The 19,537-nt window shown below is 53.6% G+C and overlaps 1 protein-coding gene across 1 annotated transcript in view; it reads right to left on the bottom strand.

Moving 5' to 3' along the window:
- TMEM266 (transmembrane protein 266) overlaps positions 1 to 19,537 on the bottom strand; it is a 120,576-nt gene that overhangs the window by 30,556 nt on the left and 70,483 nt on the right. Inside the window, exons 4-7 of the mRNA XM_045795111.2 lie at positions 18,484 to 18,638; positions 15,407 to 15,480; positions 4,319 to 4,375; positions 3,089 to 3,227 (exon numbers count right to left, since the gene is read on the bottom strand). Of these exons, the coding sequence (XP_045651067.1) occupies positions 3,089 to 3,227; positions 4,319 to 4,375; positions 15,407 to 15,480; positions 18,484 to 18,638 (425 nt within the window). The remainder of the gene's footprint in view (positions 1 to 3,088; positions 3,228 to 4,318; positions 4,376 to 15,406; positions 15,481 to 18,483; positions 18,639 to 19,537) is intronic.

The following is a 19,537-nucleotide window of genomic DNA, read 5'->3' as shown; positions in this document are numbered from 1 at the left end:
ACGGATGAGCCCTGAAGATGCTTCTGCTCAGTGAAAGAAGGCAGACACAACAGAACATACGTCCTGTGGTCCCATTTATAGGAAAAGTCCAGAAGAGGTAAATCTACAGAGACAGGAAGTAGGTCAGCGTCTGCTTAGGGCTGGGAGGGTCATGTGCAGTGACTGCTAACGGGTTCTGGCTTTCTTTTTGAAGTGGTGAAAAGCTCTAAGCTTAGGTTTTGGTGATGTTTGCATGACTCTAGGAATATACTAAAAGCCGCTGAATTGTGCACTCTAAATGTGTGTTTCATGGTGTGTGAACTCTATCTCAATAAAGATGTCTAAAGAGAAAAGGCAGCTGGGGCTTTCCTTTTGCCTCTTTATCTTCTTCCTCTCTTCCTTCTTCCCAGTGGCTGAGTTGAGGATATGATGGCTGGCCCTGCAGCAGCCACCCTGGACCATGGGGGGACTTTAGAAAGTAGACGGTGTACAGCAGAGCAACAAATAGGAGGAGCCTGGAATCTCGACTGCAAAGAGCGCCATGTCAGCAGGGACTACCGACCTGCAGACTTTCCTGTGACAGAAAGAGGCTTCTGCTTTAAGTCACTGTTATTCTGGTCTCTGCTACTCAAGGACAGTCCTATCGACCCAGAAGAGAGAGCCTAGACTTGGGTTGGAGGGCTCCAGATCTTGCAGCCAGTGGTAGCCCCACAGGCCCCTCCCTTGGGCAGTTCTCCGGGCTCTGTGAGTTCTCAGTATCAACTCCTGAGCGGACCCTGGCCTCTGGCCTTCACGCTCTTCTCAAGCACAGAACCCAGCTCTTCCTGACTTGTCAGAAACTTCAGTCACATGCGTCTCTTGCTGCTGTGTTCTACAACTCTCCACATCTCCACTCTTCGAGTCCCTTCCCACCCGTGGCTCCTACCCTCTGGGCATTCTCCGGCTGCCGCAGGGACCACGGAGAGCAGAGAAAGCAGAATTCTCCGGTTTGCTTCTCAACTGGAGGGCAGCCCACACATCCTGCAGACCTGTCTCCAGGTCCAGAGGCTGGACCCAGCCGCTTCTGCCTCCTCAGATCTCTGCTTGAAGCCAGTTCACACCCAGGGTGAGACAAGCAAATCAACACCCACGCGTTCCCGCAGCACATCCCTGTCCTGAGGCTTCCGGGGGCACAGCCGCTCCTGCTATGTCAGGAAAAAGTGGGAAGAGCATTCACAATGTGCTGTCAGGATCCATCAGTGTGAGGGTGTCCAGCTGTTCACAGCTGGCAGAGAAGAGCCAGAAGGCGCTGTTCCTACCCTGAAGGGAAAGGATGTTCTCGTGAATGGAGCCAAGGGCAGGGCCTGAGCAGATGGGGCTGAGTGAACAGATAAAGAGCACACTGGTGGTTGCCAGTGGGCCTGAGCTCCACTTTGGGCTCATAGCCTGCTTTTCTGTGTGACCCTTATCCCTCTTGGCCTCAGTTTCCCCATCTATCAAACGACAGGAATGGACTAGATGACCTCTCAGAGACTTCCCAGTTTGGACCTTCCAAAGTTGGACATGTGAATCACATTCCAGTTTGATGAAGATTCTGGATTAGGAGCTAGCTCCCTGACAAGACATCACACCCCACAGTGCTAACTGGGTGGGGTGTGGGGGTGGGGACTAGGGAGAGGGTGCCCTGCCAGGGGATGAGAGACCCCAGAGGCCGTCCTTCTGCCTCATCCCCTCCCCCTGACTCCTCAGCAAGTGCTATTGGGATATTCTCATTGCCACAATTTCTGACTTCGCAACCAAAATTCAGGGCCAGAGTGACTTTAGAGTCTATCTACTACACAGTCTATACTCTTAACAGTCTATCCCAGTGGTTTAAACCACTCCAGAGGTCCAGAAGGTCCTTAGAGATGCCCCCCAGAGAAGAGAGAGGGCAAGGAGGTGGGCTCTGGCCCACTACTCCGAGTCAACCAAAACACTCCACTTTTAATCTATCTTCCACACTGGAGAGCTGCATAAAAGTTTGCAGAAGAAAGAGTTTTGTTATTTAAAAAAAGCTTGGGAATCATCATCTGTACAACCTCCTTGTTATGCCTTGCCCCTCCACGCGACCACCTGGCTCAGGCTGCCCACACTCCCGCAGAAGCCCACCTCCTAGAGAGGCAGACCAGCCCATCTGCTGTGGCTCTGTGCCTAGTCTGGCTGAGGTGAGGTGGGCCTCCCTGTCATGTCCTGGGAGGTCCAAGACCACCTCTGGAACCCAGTGTTGGCTCCTCCCTCTTCCCCATCCCAGGCTACCCCATCCTAGTACTCTGCCCTGTTCTTCAGGGATGAGGTTTCCAGTCTTTTCTCACCCAGGTGTCCCTCCTTGGGGGGACACACTCGGGTCTGTCACCAACTTCTGGAAATAGATGAACCACCCAGGTCAGGGCACAGCTCTCTAAATGAGGTGACTCCGTGGGGAGGGTGGGCTTTGCCTCTGATGGTAGCAAAGGCAGTGAGAGAGTGGAGCGGATCAGACACTCTCTGGGAATGGAGGCCCGGACGGGAGCATGCGTCACTAAAACCGATTAAAACAAGCCAAAACCCAGACCAAGCCAGCACCTCCCCCAGAAACATTCTCGAGTTGTCTGCGGCTTGACAGGCTTGGGTGGGGCACCCCTTGTTGGACACAGAGGGTAGATGGGCCCTGCAGGGAGCAGCACCTTGACCAGTAACCTAGACAAAGCCAGTGGTGAGTCTGAGGGCGGGGGGAGCCAGGGGCAGGCGTGCATCCACTCAGGATGTACGATGCTGGTGTTCCAGAATCGCAGGCCCTGCTGTGAGCTCTCATGTGAGGCCCTGGCTGTCCGCACATACGATAAACAGTTATGTTGGAATGGACGCTCAAGTGTTTGCATGGGACATCTGGGCAGTGTGTACAGCTCCCGAACACGTGACACTGAATGAGCGGTGACAGGCTTGGTCTCTCTGTGCCAGCAGTCTCCGTCCTCCAATCCCGGAGGCTGGCTGATTCATCCTTCCCTCCCACCCCATATCATGTGGTCTCTCTCCTCTCTTAGTTGATAGCTCCAGGCTCTGTAGCACCACCTGCCACCCTGCCAGCTCTGCTGACTCTTTTTGGACCACTCACCATCAATGACCCTCTTCACCCGCCAGATCCGGAGCATGATAATGAGGCTGATGGCATCCCAGGGGCTCCTGGGCCCATTGGCCACGGTGGACGCCACCATCGGGGCCAAGGACAAGATGATCACAGCCCCGTCAAACACCTGTGAGAGGAATTGGGTTTCAGTGCCTTGGGCCACCTTCCTGAATGTCCCAGAAGCAGCTTGGGCAAAGTGGCTGGTGCTGGCTGATTTCTCCAGGAGGCCTGTGCCCACAACAGGTCTCCCCTATCCCCGGCTGTCTCTCCGGACCCTCCTTAGTCTCTTTAGTGACCCCCGCCCCCCACTAGACAGGCTCCTGAGCACTCTCTTTCCTCTTAAGCGACCTCAGCCCATCCCCAGCCTTTGTTCAGATGGCCTGGGGTTGCCCCCAGCATCTTTTCCCAGCGTCTCGTCCCTTCCTGGGATGCGGCCTGTATTCCATGTCCCAGGGTCCCTGTTCAAGCCTTCCTGAATCCCTCCCTGACAGTGGGAGCTGAAGGCAGGACACTTCCCCTTGGGCAGCAGGAGCCCAGAGCCCACATCTTATTTCTATCTGATGCTGAGTCTCTCACCACACAGGGAAGCAGGGCTAGGAGAAGAGGGGGCCCAGTATGGGACAATTCAGCCTTGGGCCCTGATCTTCTGTCTGCCTGCTCAAGCTTGGGTTCATCTAGACTTCCATGGGCTAGGCCTCTATGTCTGTTCCCAGCATTAGGCTCAAAGAGGCTACAATGTGGATGGGGGGGGGGGTAAGGAAGAAGTGGACAGTGGACACTGACCACCTTGCCTTGTCCTAAGTGCACAAAACTCCCAGTGACAGCCAGGCTTCCTTGGGCTTTACACGAAGCAGAGTGGCTGGATGCTCCGCTGAAACAAGGCTGAGAAGTGCCTAGATGGTTTCCCACCCAGCCCTCTGACCACTGGGCCATTTTAGAGTGGACTCATTAGTTTTAAGACACATCCCAAAGCTTTTCCAAATGATTCAAGAATAACTTTTCAAATCTTGCAGAATTTTGAGGAGAATTTTTAGACTGTCCCTTTGCCACGAACTTTTCTGTCTGCCTGTCCCCTCCCCCCAACCCCAACAACACAGCTGCAGGGACTCCTGCATCCAGTGTGGAAGGAGCAGGCCTTTTTGATGCTCCCACCGGAGGGACATTTTCCAGCTCCCAGGATGGCCAGCGTGGGGGGTGGGCATGGACACTGGCCTTTACCTCTATTTTGTTTTCGATATAATCCCAGATCCCAAGCACCACAATCCGCAGAACAGTCTGAGGAGAGGAAATGAGAGAAAAGGTTATGGTTACTGCTCTCCAGCCCCTGCCCTCCCTCCAGCAGAGAAGATTCCAGAGCTCAGAATCGGGGTTCTGCCTCCTTGTTCAGTAATGGAAAACATCTTCACCACCCGCTGGGTGTTTCTCAGCCCACATGCCCTCTCTACCACACTCTGCCTCAGCTCCTGGTTTGCCGTCCATGCAAACCTTCCCCACAAACCTCAACACTCTGCAGTGCTCCCAGCACATACAGAATGTACTCTGATCCTTTGAAAAAACCCTCAAGCCTATCTCCCTCTCCAGAGTATCTCTTGCACTCCCGTCTGTGCCACAAATCTACAAACACGTGAGCTCTTTCCTCTTTTGCCTTGTCCTTGTATGTGCCTGTTCACTCCCCCTCCCCCTAATCTCTCCCCTCTCTCTTAGAGAATAATTGGATAATTAGCGTGGCCGCCCAGCTACAGCCGACATTTCCCAGCTGTGGAAGGTACTAGGCAGCTCCTCCTCTTTCCCTCTTCCCGAAGACTAGAATGTGTAGGTATGGTGGTGAGCTGTCTTCAGGTAGGGAGGGCTGGGCGACAAGACGGAGGCATTCTGGCTCCCCAGCAGCCCCACACCAGCACATCTGCTGAACTGCTCACCCCACCTGTCCTTCCATGAGAAAGAAATGGACCCTGCCTTGTTGAAGCCCTTGTGTGTTGTTTCCTTGTTAGAGCAGCGTGGCCTGTGGGCTGAGGAGCAGGGCCTTTTCCCTTCTCTACCTGGAAAAGACCTTCCTGTCCTCTGGCCTCTGCTCAGATGTCACCTCCGTGAAGTTCTCCCACATTCCGTGGGCTCAGTGCCTCTTTCCTTGGTGTTCCTATAGCAACTGGAACGTCAATCAGTCCTGCACCTCATCGTACCTTGTGGTGATTAGCTCCCTGATCCCCAGTCAAGACTCAAGAGACACTGAGTTCTCTCCATTACCCCTAATCCCTGACATAGAAGAGACACGCAACGCTTGTGCGGTTTGAGCGAATGAACAAATGCACACGGGAACGACTAATTCCTTAAAAACCCCTAGTAACTCACTCCAATGCTGCTGCCTTCAGGAGAGGTTTCCTCATCAAGACTACATCTCCCTCCAAAAAGAATACTTAAACGCTGGTCTCAAAGGATCCCGGTACGTTTGTCTGGAGGCCCTTCTTTAAACCAAGATGACTAGTTAACGGTAATTCACACCACATGGTGTCTCTTCTCCCACGTGCTGCAGTCCAAGACCAGCCACGTGAACTCAACAAAGCTGCTGAAAGCCCATGGATCCCCACCCACACTTAAACCACAGAAAGGCTTGGCTGATAAAATTCACCTCCTCCTTATAAAAGACTATCCTGTTTTCATGAAGGAATAGGTAGGTGGGATGCTGGCGGCATCTTTGACAACAGAGAGGGTCATGCGACGGCCTGATGTCCTTTCTCACATGGCTTCCTGACCTCCCAGTTAGGGGACCCATGCTTAACTGCAAGACAGCTCCAAGTGGGTGGAGAGAAATCTGGGATGAAGTTCAAGATGTCTTGAAGTCACAGCTCAGTACTGGACTGGTTGTGTGGCCTTGGGCAAGTCAAATCCCCTCTCTGGGCCTCAGTTTCCCCTCTGCCGGAGAGATGGGTTAAATGATATGAATCTTCCGATTCTTCATGAAACTCACCTTTGCCATTTGCTATATACCAATAAGTGCCAGGCCCTGGGCCAGCCCTCCTCACATGTGGCTCCTCACTTTGCAGAGAGGGAAGCTGAAGCCCACAGGGATTAAGGAAGCTGCCCAGGTCACTCAGGCATCGGATGGCGAGTTGGCATTTGGACCCAGACGTTTTGACTCTGTATGGTGCGCTCCGGCAGTGTAACCACAGATGGGCCTGGTTTCTTTGGTTGCTGTTCAATTTACCTAACTGTGCTGACACTGAAATTTGGTGTTTGTCTCCTCTGAAATGTCACACCAGCCACATCCACTCCAAATTCCCAATTGTGAGGCTGCCAGAGCAAAAAGTCCAGGCCAGGATAGAGGGGAACAGGGCCTGGTCTGGATAGGATTTCGCCTGCTGTTCCTCCTTCTCCTTTTTTCCTCTTTTAAGACTATGGTAAAATACACGTAACACAAATTTTACCAGTTTAGCCATTTTTAAAAGTGTACTGTGGTACTGAGTACATTCATACTGTCACACAACCGTCACCACCATCCATCTCCGGAAGTTTTCCACCATACTCATTAAACACTAACTCCCCGTCCCTCTCCCCACCGCCCCTGTCACCACCATTCTACACTCTGTTTCTGAGCTTGACTACTCTAGGAACCTCATATAAAAGGAATAATCTCACTTCTTTATAAACAAGGCAGCAGCCCAGGGGATGTGGGGTTGGGGGATGAAGAAGGGAGCTGGTCAGGCCTGAGACGCCGCCAGCAACCCCCGCGAGGGAGGAACAGGCAGCAAACATCACACCTGGGGCCTCTGTGCTCTGGGAGGGATGGAAGTTGAGTGGCTGTAGGACTAAAGCAGTACCGTAGGAACAAGCGGAGCAGCTGGGGCACGGGCTACCTGCCGCCCTCCTTGCTGGCCCATCCAACCGGGATCCATTCTCTAAGGCCCGGCTCATGTCACCCTCCTCTGCGGGAGCCTTTCCTTCCTAACCCAGCCCACAGAAACAGAACAGCCAAAGGCAACTGTGGAGAGGGCTGTGGAAACACCTCCTGGTCCAGCCTCCCACCGCAGAGGGGGGAGATGGTGGTCTGGAGACAGCTGCTCCAAGTCCAAGTCCAAACTAGAATGAGAACCCAGATCTGAGACACCCCACCTGGGGGCTTTCCCCTGCAGCGTCCTTTGCCAAGCCCCCCTGTCCGTGGACACAGGGACCTGGCCACGCTGTCCTGCCACAGGCTGACCAATCCAGTGACGGCCGTGTTTCTCAACATGCACGCAAGGACCCCCTGCATCAGCAACATCTGGGGATCTGTCTCGAATGCAGATTCCTGGGCTCACATGGAGATCCAGACATCAGAATCTCTGGGGGCAGGGTCCAGGAATATGCCTTTTTCACACACTTCCCTAGGGTACCCACTGGAACCACAGGGATTTTACAAGTGACAATGCCCCGAGTGAAAACAGGGAGACCGCATGCCCAAATGCAACAGGGAGGAGAATTATAGTAGCAGTCAGAAGTCAGATCCTCTTCCTGCTTCTCTCCCTTTCGAAGCATGGACGGCTAGGACGAAGGTGGACTAGTGCCCCAGGCTGCCTGCCTGCCAGGGCTGCTACAGAGCTCCATGGGAAAGACAAGAGCAGGGCAATGAGGAGGGGCTGTTTTATCACCCACTCCCACCCCTGAGCCCCTTGGCCTGCAACCCTGCCCCCAAGAGTTGCAAAGGGCTTTGAGCAAGGGTCCAAGGAACTGCCTCTTTCCCACCTGGGACTGAGGGTTTTTAGCCCCCTTCATTCCAACCTTGCCTTCAAGAGACGAGGACGCTCTGACTCATGGGATAGGCCAAAGTCTTAGCGAAACCTCAATGACAGCATCGTGTATTTACTATAAGCCCAGCTCCCATGCCATCTTGCAGGTGCAGAAACAGGCTCAGGGAGAAACAGGTAAACCCTTTGGTCCTCAGGTCCCTCTTCATTCTCACCTCAGGTACCCTCATCTTTTCCCTCAAGAAACTGTGCTTTCTGGAAGGACTCCTCTCCCCTCTCCCCGGAGAAGGGATTTAGGCTTTAGGCAGCAGGAGGGAAGAGTGAGATCCTTGCATGTGCTCCAGGCCCTGTCTCAGTCAGGTGGCAGCAAGGCCTCCCGCCCCACCTGACAAGGCCCCACCCTGTCTCCCTGGGAAAGGGTCTGATGCGCTTCTAGGGCTTCGGAACCTTGGGGGATACAGGCAGAAGCACCTGCTGGTCTATAAGATGCCTCTATGCAAATTTTAAAAAGGCACCCCTTTTCCAGGCAGAGGGAGATCCCCTGGCTCACTGCTTGGTGAGCAGAGCGGAGGCTGGCACTCTCGCTCTCTGCAGAGCCATCCCTGAAACCAGGCCCACCAGCAGGGGAGAAGGGAGCAGCACACACCCAGGCCTGAGCCTGTGCCCCCCGAACACTGCAGCTGGGCACAGTGGGGGAGTAGGGTGCAGGCTGGCCTAGGGAATACACACGGTGGGCACTGGGTGGCTGGGGGATGACCCCAAGCACTTCTTCAAGAAGCAGATCTACTCTTGGATGAGTTTTCTCTGTCAAGATAGCTGCTGGCTCCTTCCTCCAAATCCCCCCTATCCCCGGGTTAAATGAGAGCAGCAAGAGGAAGACATGGAATCCGGGATTCAGCCACAAGAAAGAAATAAGAAATGTGAGGACCCTTTGCAGGGGCTGAAAGCAGTCTTGAATTGGTGCGCAGAAGAAAGGCTTTCTGGGTAACAGGTGCAGGTTGGGGGATGATGCGGGGAGCACAATAGCGCCTCCTAGGCTTAGACGTTGATAAAACAGGAGCAGAGGGACCAGCCTCCCCTTCACTCATCCAGCCTTACACCCTCAAACTCCATGGGCATGGAGCATGGTGGGTCAGAGCCTGCCTCCTCCCCAGGAGGGGGGTCTACACGTGAACCTCCTGACCAGACGCAGTAACCAATACCTCCGATATCTCTGGGGGACCTGGGCTCACAGGCAAACTGGCTGTGCTTTCCCTGGGACTGGCTTCATTTTGGCGGGAGGTTCCCAGCTACCCTAAAAGAACAGGTACGAGGCCCGTAGGGTAGAGCATGAGGTGGTGGACAACATGACTAAATGTCAGTCCCTTAAATGTTGACTGCGCGCGCTCTGGGCCAGCCCTCAGGTAAGGAAGCAAGCCTGAAATACATAAGCTGTGCGAAGTTGAGTTCCAGAACTTCCTCTCAGCCCAAGAACCTTCTCAATTTCCTTCACTCTAAAACATCCCTCACTGACCTGCGTCTCCCTTAAGTCATTGCCATCTCTCTTCTCCCAGGCGAAGGTTTGGAACCCACTGGAATCTGCCGTGAGTCCCACCACAGCAGTGGGGCCGCTCACACCTTGGGTACCCATGACCCCTCCTTGTTGCCAGGTCTCATGGATAATGTCATGCGGTTTATCTTGGTGTGGCAGAGTGTAGTGTGTTGGGCATTTCCCTCCTCTTCAAGGCCCCCCGCTTTGGTCTGCAGGGTACCAGCGGCTCTGGGTTCTCCTCCCGCTTCCCTGGCTACACCTTCTCATTCACCTGGGCTTCCTTTTCCTCCGTCCCTGCTGACAGTGTTTCCCAGAGCTCTTCTCTCTCCTCCCATCCCTGGATGATCGTACCCTTGGCTGAAATTCCCACCAATACCCAGAAGGACGCCCCCTAAGTCCATGTATCCGGCTTAGAAACTTCCTCCTGCAGCAGCTCCGGCTTGGCAACCCCATCACTATCGCCTCTTCGGCTTGTCTTCTCCACTGCTGTGCTCCCTCCCAACACCTGGCCGCCAGTGATGATCAATTCCCAAGTCCTGCAAAGTGTAGTAGCCCTTTAATCTCTCTCCCGCTTGTCCCTTTCTCCATCTCCCTTCCACTCTCCGATTCAAACCCTTAACCTCACACAGCTGAGCTATGCCTCCTTAATGGTCTCCGAATTTCAGTCTTGCCCCTTCCTCCACACCTGGCTGTCAGGGTGATTTCTCTAAAAAGCCAATTTCGTCAGGCCCCTCTTCTGCTTAGAAGTCTCTGGGGGCTCCCCAATGGCTTCGGATCAGGACTCCAACTCCTCAGCAACATATTAGGGGCCTTTGTGACCTGGTCTTGCCAGGGTTCCCCAGACATCTCACCACCTCCCCTGCCAGAGTGGACAGACACATGATACTGGCTCCCACCTCTGTCCCCTGTGTATTCTGTGACCGCTGCCTGAGGTCCTTCCAGCTCACCCCTCTGGAGGCTCACACGTTTGCAGGCAGATTGCTTCCATGACTGCCTTAACCTTGAACTTCAGCTCCTTCCCCAGGTCTCTCACGTTTGCTCAGCTGCTTCCCAGACGACTATAAACACCCTGAAGCTGGGCCTGCACAGTGGCACCGGATTTTTATCTCTGCACAGCACCTTGGGCGCCTGGCTGAGGCGTGCAAAGACGAAGGGCTCCTGGCAGTGGTGGAAAAGCAGCAAGGGGTCAAGGCAGGCTTGCTCCAGTGCCAGCCCCAGGGGGGCACACGGCATGGGCTGAGGATGGCAGCATCGGACCTTCTGAACCAAGCCTGATCTCTTGAGGAGTCCAGTGTTCTGGGCTCTTACCCATTTCTTCCTCTTTAGTCTTTTTAGGGTACTTTCATAATCCTATTAGGCTTTTCCTGAGGTGGTGGGGCAGCCGCTGTTCACATTATGGATGGGACAAGTGAAGTCAGAAGCGTTAGGATGTGCAGAGGCTCTCTCAGCTGGCAGTAAGGCTGGCCTGGAGCCCCGATTTCCCTCCACCTCTCTGAAACATGGAAAGGGAGACAGGGAAAAGTCTCTCCCCGAAGTGCAAGCAGTGGCTCCACCTCAGGTGGGGTCAAGAAGGCAGCCCAGCCCCTAGGACAGATCCAGTTTCCTTAGGTCAAAGATGGGGAAGCCAAGGCACAGAGAGTGCCGGTGACTTGCCCCAGGACATACTGCAACTCTGTGGCCAAACTGGCTCCCTCTTGCTGAGGCCTCATGAGACACTGAGGGGACGCAAATGCATCATCTCTCAGAGTGTAAAGCCCAGCACTGCCCTCTTGCCTTCTGTGATGACTGAGGCTCACCCGGGGAGGAAGCAGCAGGTGGGAGAGGGACCCCCTCATGAGTCCAGAATCTTGGGGTGGCTGCTGATTTGGAAAGAGGAGGCCCTGGCCTAGTTTGGTTTGGCAATGGCCTTCTCTTGGCACACGGCAGCAGGCCAAGCTCCCTCGAGACTGAGAGGCTGCATCGGAGAGGAGGTGGCCCTCACACCTGGTGGTGAAAGAAGCCGTGATCAACCAGCAAGTGGAAAAACAAAATATGGCCTCTCCATCCAATGGAATCGTATTCCACATAAGAAAGAATGACTCACTAACCCACGCAACGCGGGTAAGCCTGAAAATGTTATGTTGATGCAAAAGATCACGTATTGTACGATGGCATTTATGTGAAATACCCACTTAGACCATTTAGGACTAGTTAGGTTCATAGACATAGAAAGCAGATCACTGGTCGGAAGGGGTTGGGTCAAGGGGGAATGGGGAGTGCCTGTGTCATGGGTTCAGGCCTCCACTGAGAGGAGGAAAATGCTTTGGCACCTGAAAGAGGTGATGGACAACACTATGCACTAAATGCCACTGGATGGTATAGTTTAACAGAGTTATGTTATGAAAATTTCACCTCAATAAAATAATAAGAGGAGGAAGAGGAGGAAGCAGCATTGAGGCTCCTATCTAGAGGGCCAGCCATCGGTCAGCTTTCTCCTCTTCCAGGAAAAGAGCTGGGCCTCTCCAAATCCCCCCACGCCCAGCAGTAGGGGACAGGGCCAACACCTCCTGGTCTGCACGAGAATCCTGCTGCAGGGTGGCCCAGTCTGGCCAGGCCCCAACCCTGTGTAGTCTCAGGAAGAGAAGCAGCTGGGCTCCCTGGTTCTAAGTGGCTGGCTGGTCCTGGTGTCAGCCAAGGGTGGGGTTGCCTGTGCTTTGCGACCAGCATTTGTACAATTCTCCATCTGGATTCCAAAAGCTCTGCTCATTCTTGGGTGCTACAGAGCCATCTGGAAGCACAGTGACTATCAGGGCCCAGGAAACTTTGAGGGTACCTGCTTTCACCTTGGGCCCCTATAGGGACCCCGCACAGCCTGCTTGACTGAGGGATACTCACTCTCACCACTCTGAGAAGCATTTGTCTCACCGGCAAGTAGCACAGCCTGTTTGAACAGATGTCCTCAAACTGAGCCCAGACCAGCCTCATGCTTCTCTTCTTTGGGTCTTGATGTGTCCCCTGGGGCCCACACAGCACAGGGTGACCCATCTGCCCTGAAGCAGCCCTCAAAGCACTGAGATGGGCAAAGGATGGGGATGGAGCCTGCTTCTGGCCCCACCTGCCCTTCCTGAAGACCCTGGGCAGCTTTTCACTCCTCTCCAGTTTCCCAACTTGTAATATCTCACATCCACATTCTGGGTTGCCCTAAAGCTTAGTTGAGACAAGCGCAGGAATACTGCTCAGGACTAGTAGAATCTGTGAATGAACACCCATTCGTTAAGTCCAGCCAGACTTGGAGTCTTGGAGTGAACCCCACCCTCGGCCTACAGTCACGTCTCTGGGTATTTCTTGAGGAAAACGGGGCCAGCCTTAAAGGGGTGACATTCATTTCACATTAGACAAGGCGGGCATTCCAGTCACGCTGGGTCAGGGGTCAGAGGCTTTGCAGGGCTGGATTTCTTCTTTCTCAGCTCCTGGCCCTGGCCCTTCCCCCAGATTCTCAGCCCCCTCACAACCTGCTGGCACCAGGGCCACAGAGGGATGCAGTGGTGACAGCCCAGATTAGGAGCCCAGAGGCCTGGGCCCAGAATTGGCAGGCTGCTCCCCTTGTCTGTATCGTTTGAAAAAGGCCACTACCGGCATTTTCAGTACTGAAAATGCTCTACTGAGGGACATTTGCTTCCCCTGGCCCTTCTCACTGAGGTGACCCAGTCACTGAGGAGCACAAACACTCGTGCACAACTCCAAACCCCTGGGGAACAGGGGTGGGGGGGGACCTCTTTGAGGCTTTTCTAGCCCCTTCTGCTGCTTGGTTCTTCGGGGCACTCCACAACCTGCGACAACCCAGGCTCACGAGTTGGGCTGCCTAATCCAAAGATCGCCGTGTAGCAGCCCCTGTGTTCACGCTGGGCAGGGTGCCGTTACTCCCCGTTACTCCTCTGATACTACCCCGTTATGGCTCCACCCGACCTGGTCTTAGGTCTTCGACAAGGCCAAGGTCAGGGGCACAGTCATTCACTCCCACCCCTGCTGAGCCAGTGGGAGGCCCCAGCTCCTCCCACTCTGGCTGTGCGTCTGGAAGTGGGTGGGGGTTTGAGGCTGAGATTCCTCTGCACAGGGCCTTGTCTGTCTCAGGTGGCTTGTCTCTGGCAGTGACAGGAAGGGAATGCCAAATTCACGCTGGGTAATAAATTCTGCAAAGCCAATAAAACCAAAGCAGAGGGATACAGAGGGAAGAACCGCAGCAACTGATTAAACATTTTTGTTGGCAGTCACAGACACATGACATATTTTCCAAGGTTTGCATCAAGGAGACATCTGGCCATGGCCCGTGTGTTTGTGGGAGGGGATCATGGGAGTGGAGGCAAGGGAGCCGAGGAGGGCAAGACCCTCCAAAGGGCAGTAGGTGGGGAAGCAGGCACTGGTTAGGGGCTGCGGAGTCACCTCCAGGGCAATGGTCTCAGCGAGCTGGTGGGGACGCTCCCCGGGAGGGGCAGTGTTGGGATCTGCCCCCACAGCCGGAGCTTCAGGCCCAGGTTTGTCTGCCAACTCCGTGGGCTGCAGGAGTTGAGGACTGGGAAGGGAATGTTCTGTGCTTGGAATGCCTGTGGCCCAGCCCCACCACACCCCACACCCAGACGCAGGATTCTGGACTGATCTTTGAAGGATATTGAGGGCCATTATATAGGACCAGAGCTGGCCCACAAGAGGACCTTGGGACTCTTAACTCTTTGGGTTTCCTGATCATGTCTCCAAATACTCTGCATTTCCACACCTTCACTCATGAGGTTCCTCTCCCACAGCATCCTTCTTCCCTTCAAGGCACTGCTGTGCTCTGGGACCCAGAGCCCCTCATGCCCACAGGGTGGCAGCACCCATGTTGATGTGAGCCGTGTGTGTGTGTGTGTGTGTGTGTGTGTGTGTGTACGCACATGTGTGTGTGTGTGTGTGTGTGTGTGTGTGTGTGCGTGCATCTTCCCAACAGGCCCTTTGCATTTTTTTCTGCCATTCTCCCCATGCTTGCTGACCGTGCTGCAAGGCCCACTGGGGCCTCTGCCTGAGCTGATGTGGCCTGCAGCAGTGGAGGTAGGGTGCATGGGCGGGGAGGGACAGTGACCAGCTGACTCAGGCTAGTCTTTTGCTCTGTTGGGAAGAACTGGATTTCCACCTGAAATTCTCCCATCTTTCAATGACTCACCACTGCTCACAAGATAAAGCCCAGCCTTCCCAGCCACCCTGGGAGACCCTGCCTGCAGCAGTCCCAAGTCAACAGCACTGAAATGCAGGCCAGGGTGTCACGGTGACAGCCTGGGAATTGCTCGAAAAAAGGGTCACTCACCCCTGTGTAAAGGCAGAACACGGTGCTGCATGCTGGTTTCCTACACAGTTCAGTCTCACACTGGGCGACCGGCTGGCACTAAAAGCCAGTGGCCCAAGAGTCCCCAGGGCTTTTTCCCTCTTACGTCACACACGGAGATCCCGATTTGGGCTTCATTGGCTGGCTCAAGCGATGGTAAAGGGTGTCCATGATCCCTGATCCCACCACTCCATTCATGGGCCCCTCTGCTCACACTCGGTCTAGCCAGACCCCATGGTCCTGCAGCCCCTGCTCAAGTCCACGGCCCAGGCCTGCGACTCCATCCTCTCTGCCCTCTGCGTGCGCGCCCCGAGGGGCAGCTTCCAAGCCGCTCTCTCCACCTGCAGGCCCCTGGGCATCAGCCCAGCCTCTGGCCTGCTCCTTACTGGACTCATGACCTTTTGCTCTCCCTCAGCCATGTCCTACTCAGTCTCACCTTCACACATGTCATCACCCACCCCACCCCTTACCTGGACGACACCTGCTCATCCTCTGGGATTCCATGCAGCGATCATGTGCTGGGGCCCAGGCCTCCCTGGAGGAATCCGCAGCTCCTCCAGTGCCACCTCCTCGCCCAGAGCCCTGCCCCCTGACTTGTTTCCCCCTCTTTGCAGCCTTGAGAGCCAGCAGAGGGCGGGACACTGGTAAATGTTTAGGGAAAGAGCTTGGTCTCCCCAGAGCAGGAGTTGCCCTAAAGAGGTCACAGGGCCCAAGTCTTTACCTACCTCTGAGAAGAACACAGAGAGAATGACCAGACTGATCCAGTGAATTATGCCGGCAAACTGGAATGCGCTGGAAACTGCAACGAACACAATAATGGGCCAATTTTAGGAGCAAGGAGTTAGGTGCATTGGTAGAGGGCCTTTATAGCATGGAGGCAGACCTCTGGGAGCCCAGGGCCTGCTCATGTGAACATTTAGATCTGGACAGAATCAGGGAAGAGAACATCAAGGGCAGCTTAAAATGGTGTCTGGTGGAGGTGGTGGGAAGACGGAGGGACAGTGGTGCTGTTCCTTCCTCTATCTGAGAGGCTGCCTCTGTCTCCCCCACAGGCTGCCTCCCAGAATTCCAGCTCAGTCGCATCAGCCTTAGTGGGCTTCGACCTATAGCCATCCTCCCAGAAAGGAGCCCTCCAGAGAGGGGCTTACGAAGCCCTTCGCGGCTCTCAGAGTTGGGTAGACAGCTTCAGTCACGTCTAGATGAACTTTCAGAAACCGCTACCACAGTTCACATCCAAAGCTCCAGGCACTGTTAGTGGGCTTCAAGGCAAGCTTACTTTGACTTTTCATTGGGAAAACTCTGAGTGTAGAGATGGCCATGTCGACCAGGGAGTTTGGGGGATGAGGCCAGAGCCAGGCCTGCTATGGGGTACGTCACCTCCTGAACGTGGTAGCACAAGCAGCCGGGGTCTGCTATCCTTCCAAGTTGCTCCATTCGCCCTCCAGACTCCAGAGTGCAAGTGGGGAGAGCTGTCAGCCCCTGAAAGCTCCCACCCCACCTTCTACCAGACAATCCTTGGAGTGAAGGTGCTATCTCTGAAAGACCCATTTAAAATATGGGAGCCATGACCAGCTTCTGAGCCTCAGCAGGGCATAGTTTATCAGGTAGTGAGGTCAAAAGCAGCGTGCTGGGGCCCAGGATGAGGGTCAGGTGGGCTCTGATGGAGAATGGATGGGTGGGGATGCTTCCCAGAAGGCAGGCCTGAAAGAGACATCGCAGGGCAGTGGGCAGGGCCAAAACAGGGTGCAGGAATGCTGCTGAAAATGCGCCTATATGCTGTTTCTCTCCTGGGCATGGGCCAGGCCTGCTTAGCATGCAGCCCTAGGGGCTAAAGGAAAATACCCAGGGACTCAGTGGGGAAGGCTGGTCTAAAAGAGAAGAACCCACAGTCTCCCCAAAGTGCTGAGATCAGTGAACCCTGGGGGTGGGCAGAAACCTGGTCCTGGAGCATGTCCGGGGGGTGAAGGAAAGGCTGCAAACCGGGTTCCAGGTGGGAGACCTCTGGGTCCCCTGGCGTTGGGCTAGTGTGACCCTTAGAGGATGAGGCCTGGAGGCATTGTAGGTTCTTTCCATCCCAGGCCACATGAGGACTAGTGGGAAGTGAGAGTCTGAGGTCTGTGTGACTCTGAAAAGACCTCCAGATGATTCTGAAAACATAAAATCTCTCCCCATTATTTCTCAAATGAATTCCTGTGCCTTTTTTTTACGGGTTGCTTTAGAAGAGCAATAAATCTCTGATTGTGCATTTTATGGAATTTAAGATGCCTTTTATGAGCTGCTATTGGATCTCCCACCAAAATCAATCTCCTGGATACTTAATTTTAAGCAAAATTCCAGTGTCGGCCAGGTTCTCAGTTCTACTCAATGCCTTGTCACAACCTGAGCAGCCGAGGGCCCCAAGTATAACCTACGACAGGGAAAGAAAGACTCTGTTATGTCCAAGACCTCATAAAAAGCAGACATATGGATGAGTGGGAGGGAAAGTATACAACATGGTTTAATTGAAGACAGGTTGAGTGTAAAACCAGTGCTGGTCACTTTATGCTGGAAGATGCTTTGATTGGAACCAAGGGGCCGCCAGCTGCACAAAACCCAACGAGGCTTATCAGACAAAAGCAATTCTGTACTCCCTGTCATCCTCTCTCAGGGAGTAGGGAAGGCTGATAGGGCGTGGAAGGAGCTCTGATGGACCCTGAAAACAGAGGCTTCAGTAAAAGAACTGGGGGTGTTTGAGAAAACAAGTTGAAGATAACTTAATGGGTTTGGGGGTGACTGGATCTATAGTCCTAGATTTTGCCAATGGCAGAATCTTGGGGGCCAATAATTTCATCTCTTTTTTATTTGCACTTCAATAATCCCCTTCCTGAATCGGGGAAATATGGAGATCCAGGAGCTCTACCAGAAACCACTCACTCATCTAAAGGCAAGAGTGAAGACTCCTGGCTCTCCCCACTGGTGCACTAAAATAGGGGTCTGCAAGGGCCAGAGGCAGGAAGTGCCCCTGCCCCAACAGCCGAGTTACCACAGGACATCCAGAAGCACAGAAGGACAGAAGAGGTAGCAGATGAGCCATCGACTGCCACATGCATCAGGCTCCCATAAACACAAAACTAGAACGAACACCAAGAGACCTAGGGTGGGAAGGAAACTGGCCGGGCCACTGAATGGCCTGATGGCCTGAAGTCCCTTACCTAGGGAAAGTCTCTAACTTCTCCAAATATTAATTCCCTTGCCTATAAGATGAGATAAAATCAGTCATGTCCACCTCACGGGGTTGCTGCTAGGATCAAATGTATGGAAAAGTGCTTTCAAGGTGATCACAGACATGAGTAACTTGGCCAACTTACGGCTGGATAAAAATACAAGCATTCCTATCATCACTGTGGTTACTGTTATTAGCAGTTACTACAAAGTGATCGCCTTCACACATGAGAACTCTCTGTAAGCTACAGAAAAGTCCAACCTGGAAAATTCCAAATGGGAAGAATTAAAAAAAAAAAAAAGTGCACACAGGGGTCCCCAACATTTTTGATCTCATCAGTTTCTGATCATGGAATGCTGGGGTGGGGGAGGCTGGAGAGGCCACATTGGGGCGAAGGGGCAAAGGGAGACTGGGGGTGACGGGGAGAGAAGCTGCCAGATTTCCTCCCTGGGCAGTAATCCCCATGAGCCATGGGGCCAGGGGCGTGACAGCGGCACTGGGCTTCGGGGCAGATTGCACTGCTGGTTGGGGACCCCTGATGGATGCACACTGAATATTGACATCATATGTATTTGCATATGTATCTCTCTTGCTACTCACACTGGAGAAGCTTTATATCTATTAGAAGTTCCAGAGTCAGGAGAATCACCACCAATATTACACAGGCTACCAGGAAACTGTTGAGACTTGCACTGAGCAAAAATACCTGCCACACGGCTGCTCTCTTCCCACAGCACGGCTTCAGCCAGGTAGACCTGTGGGGACAAAAGCAGGAGAGGAGGCGGGACGGGGGTGAGATCCCAGCCACAGCCCTGGTCTCAGACCCACCCGGGCTCTACGTTTCCCAGAAAAACGCAACCTTATGCAAGAGGCCACTGGGAAGAATCACAAAGAGCAAAACCAACTCCTGAGGAGATGGAGCTAGGTGTACAGGCTGACCCGGGCGGCTCACAGCAGCAGTCTGTGTTCGGTCTCCTCATCTTTATAACGGGTGTGAAACCCACATCTCACAGACTCCTTGTAATCCCTGGAGGAGATCACGGAGGTCAGCGGACAGCCTGGCTCGGTGTCAGAACTGCACGAAAACGAGCAGTTAAGTACGTCTGTGTGTGGTCCCAGAGTCTAGCATGGGCTCTGCATTTAGGCAGCCCTCAGCTCACCTCTAATAAATGCTCAATAAATTAATCAATGAATTTTCAGGGCTTTTCAGCTATACACACAAAGATTTGAACTAAACCTCTATTTCTCAAAGTGGGGTGTATGGAATCCTAGTTCCACAGAATGTTATTGGTTGCTACTCGATAATTTCTATGGTTGGACATGTCAACCCAAATTGGAGTCAAAGTCAAATGGATATTTTAATAGGCAGGACATTTCAGTGCCTTTAATATGTTATTATGCATCGTCATGCTCAAAAGGGATCACAGTATCAGTGCTTTCCAAACTCGTTGGACCACGGCAACATCTTGTCATCGAGCATTTGGTGGGACTAGGGCTTCATGGATAATCTTTTGGGAAACCCTGACAGGTGGAGATGAAGCCACCAAGGGTGGAATTTTCCCTGAGTAGGGCTGGAAGTGGGAAGGGAGGGGCAGAACCTCAGCGCTGGTAGGTCCCTTGGGGCATTTGAAGTACTCCCTTCAGGAACACAAGA

This window comes from Ursus americanus, chromosome 28, assembly GCF_024610735.1.
Source record: "Ursus americanus isolate L20-20 chromosome 28, mUrsAme1.1.p, whole genome shotgun sequence".
In the NCBI taxonomy this organism is placed as follows: domain Eukaryota; kingdom Metazoa; phylum Chordata; class Mammalia; order Carnivora; family Ursidae; genus Ursus; species Ursus americanus.
Note: the sequence above shows the minus strand (reverse complement) of the source record. Positions and strands in the feature narration are given on the sequence as shown.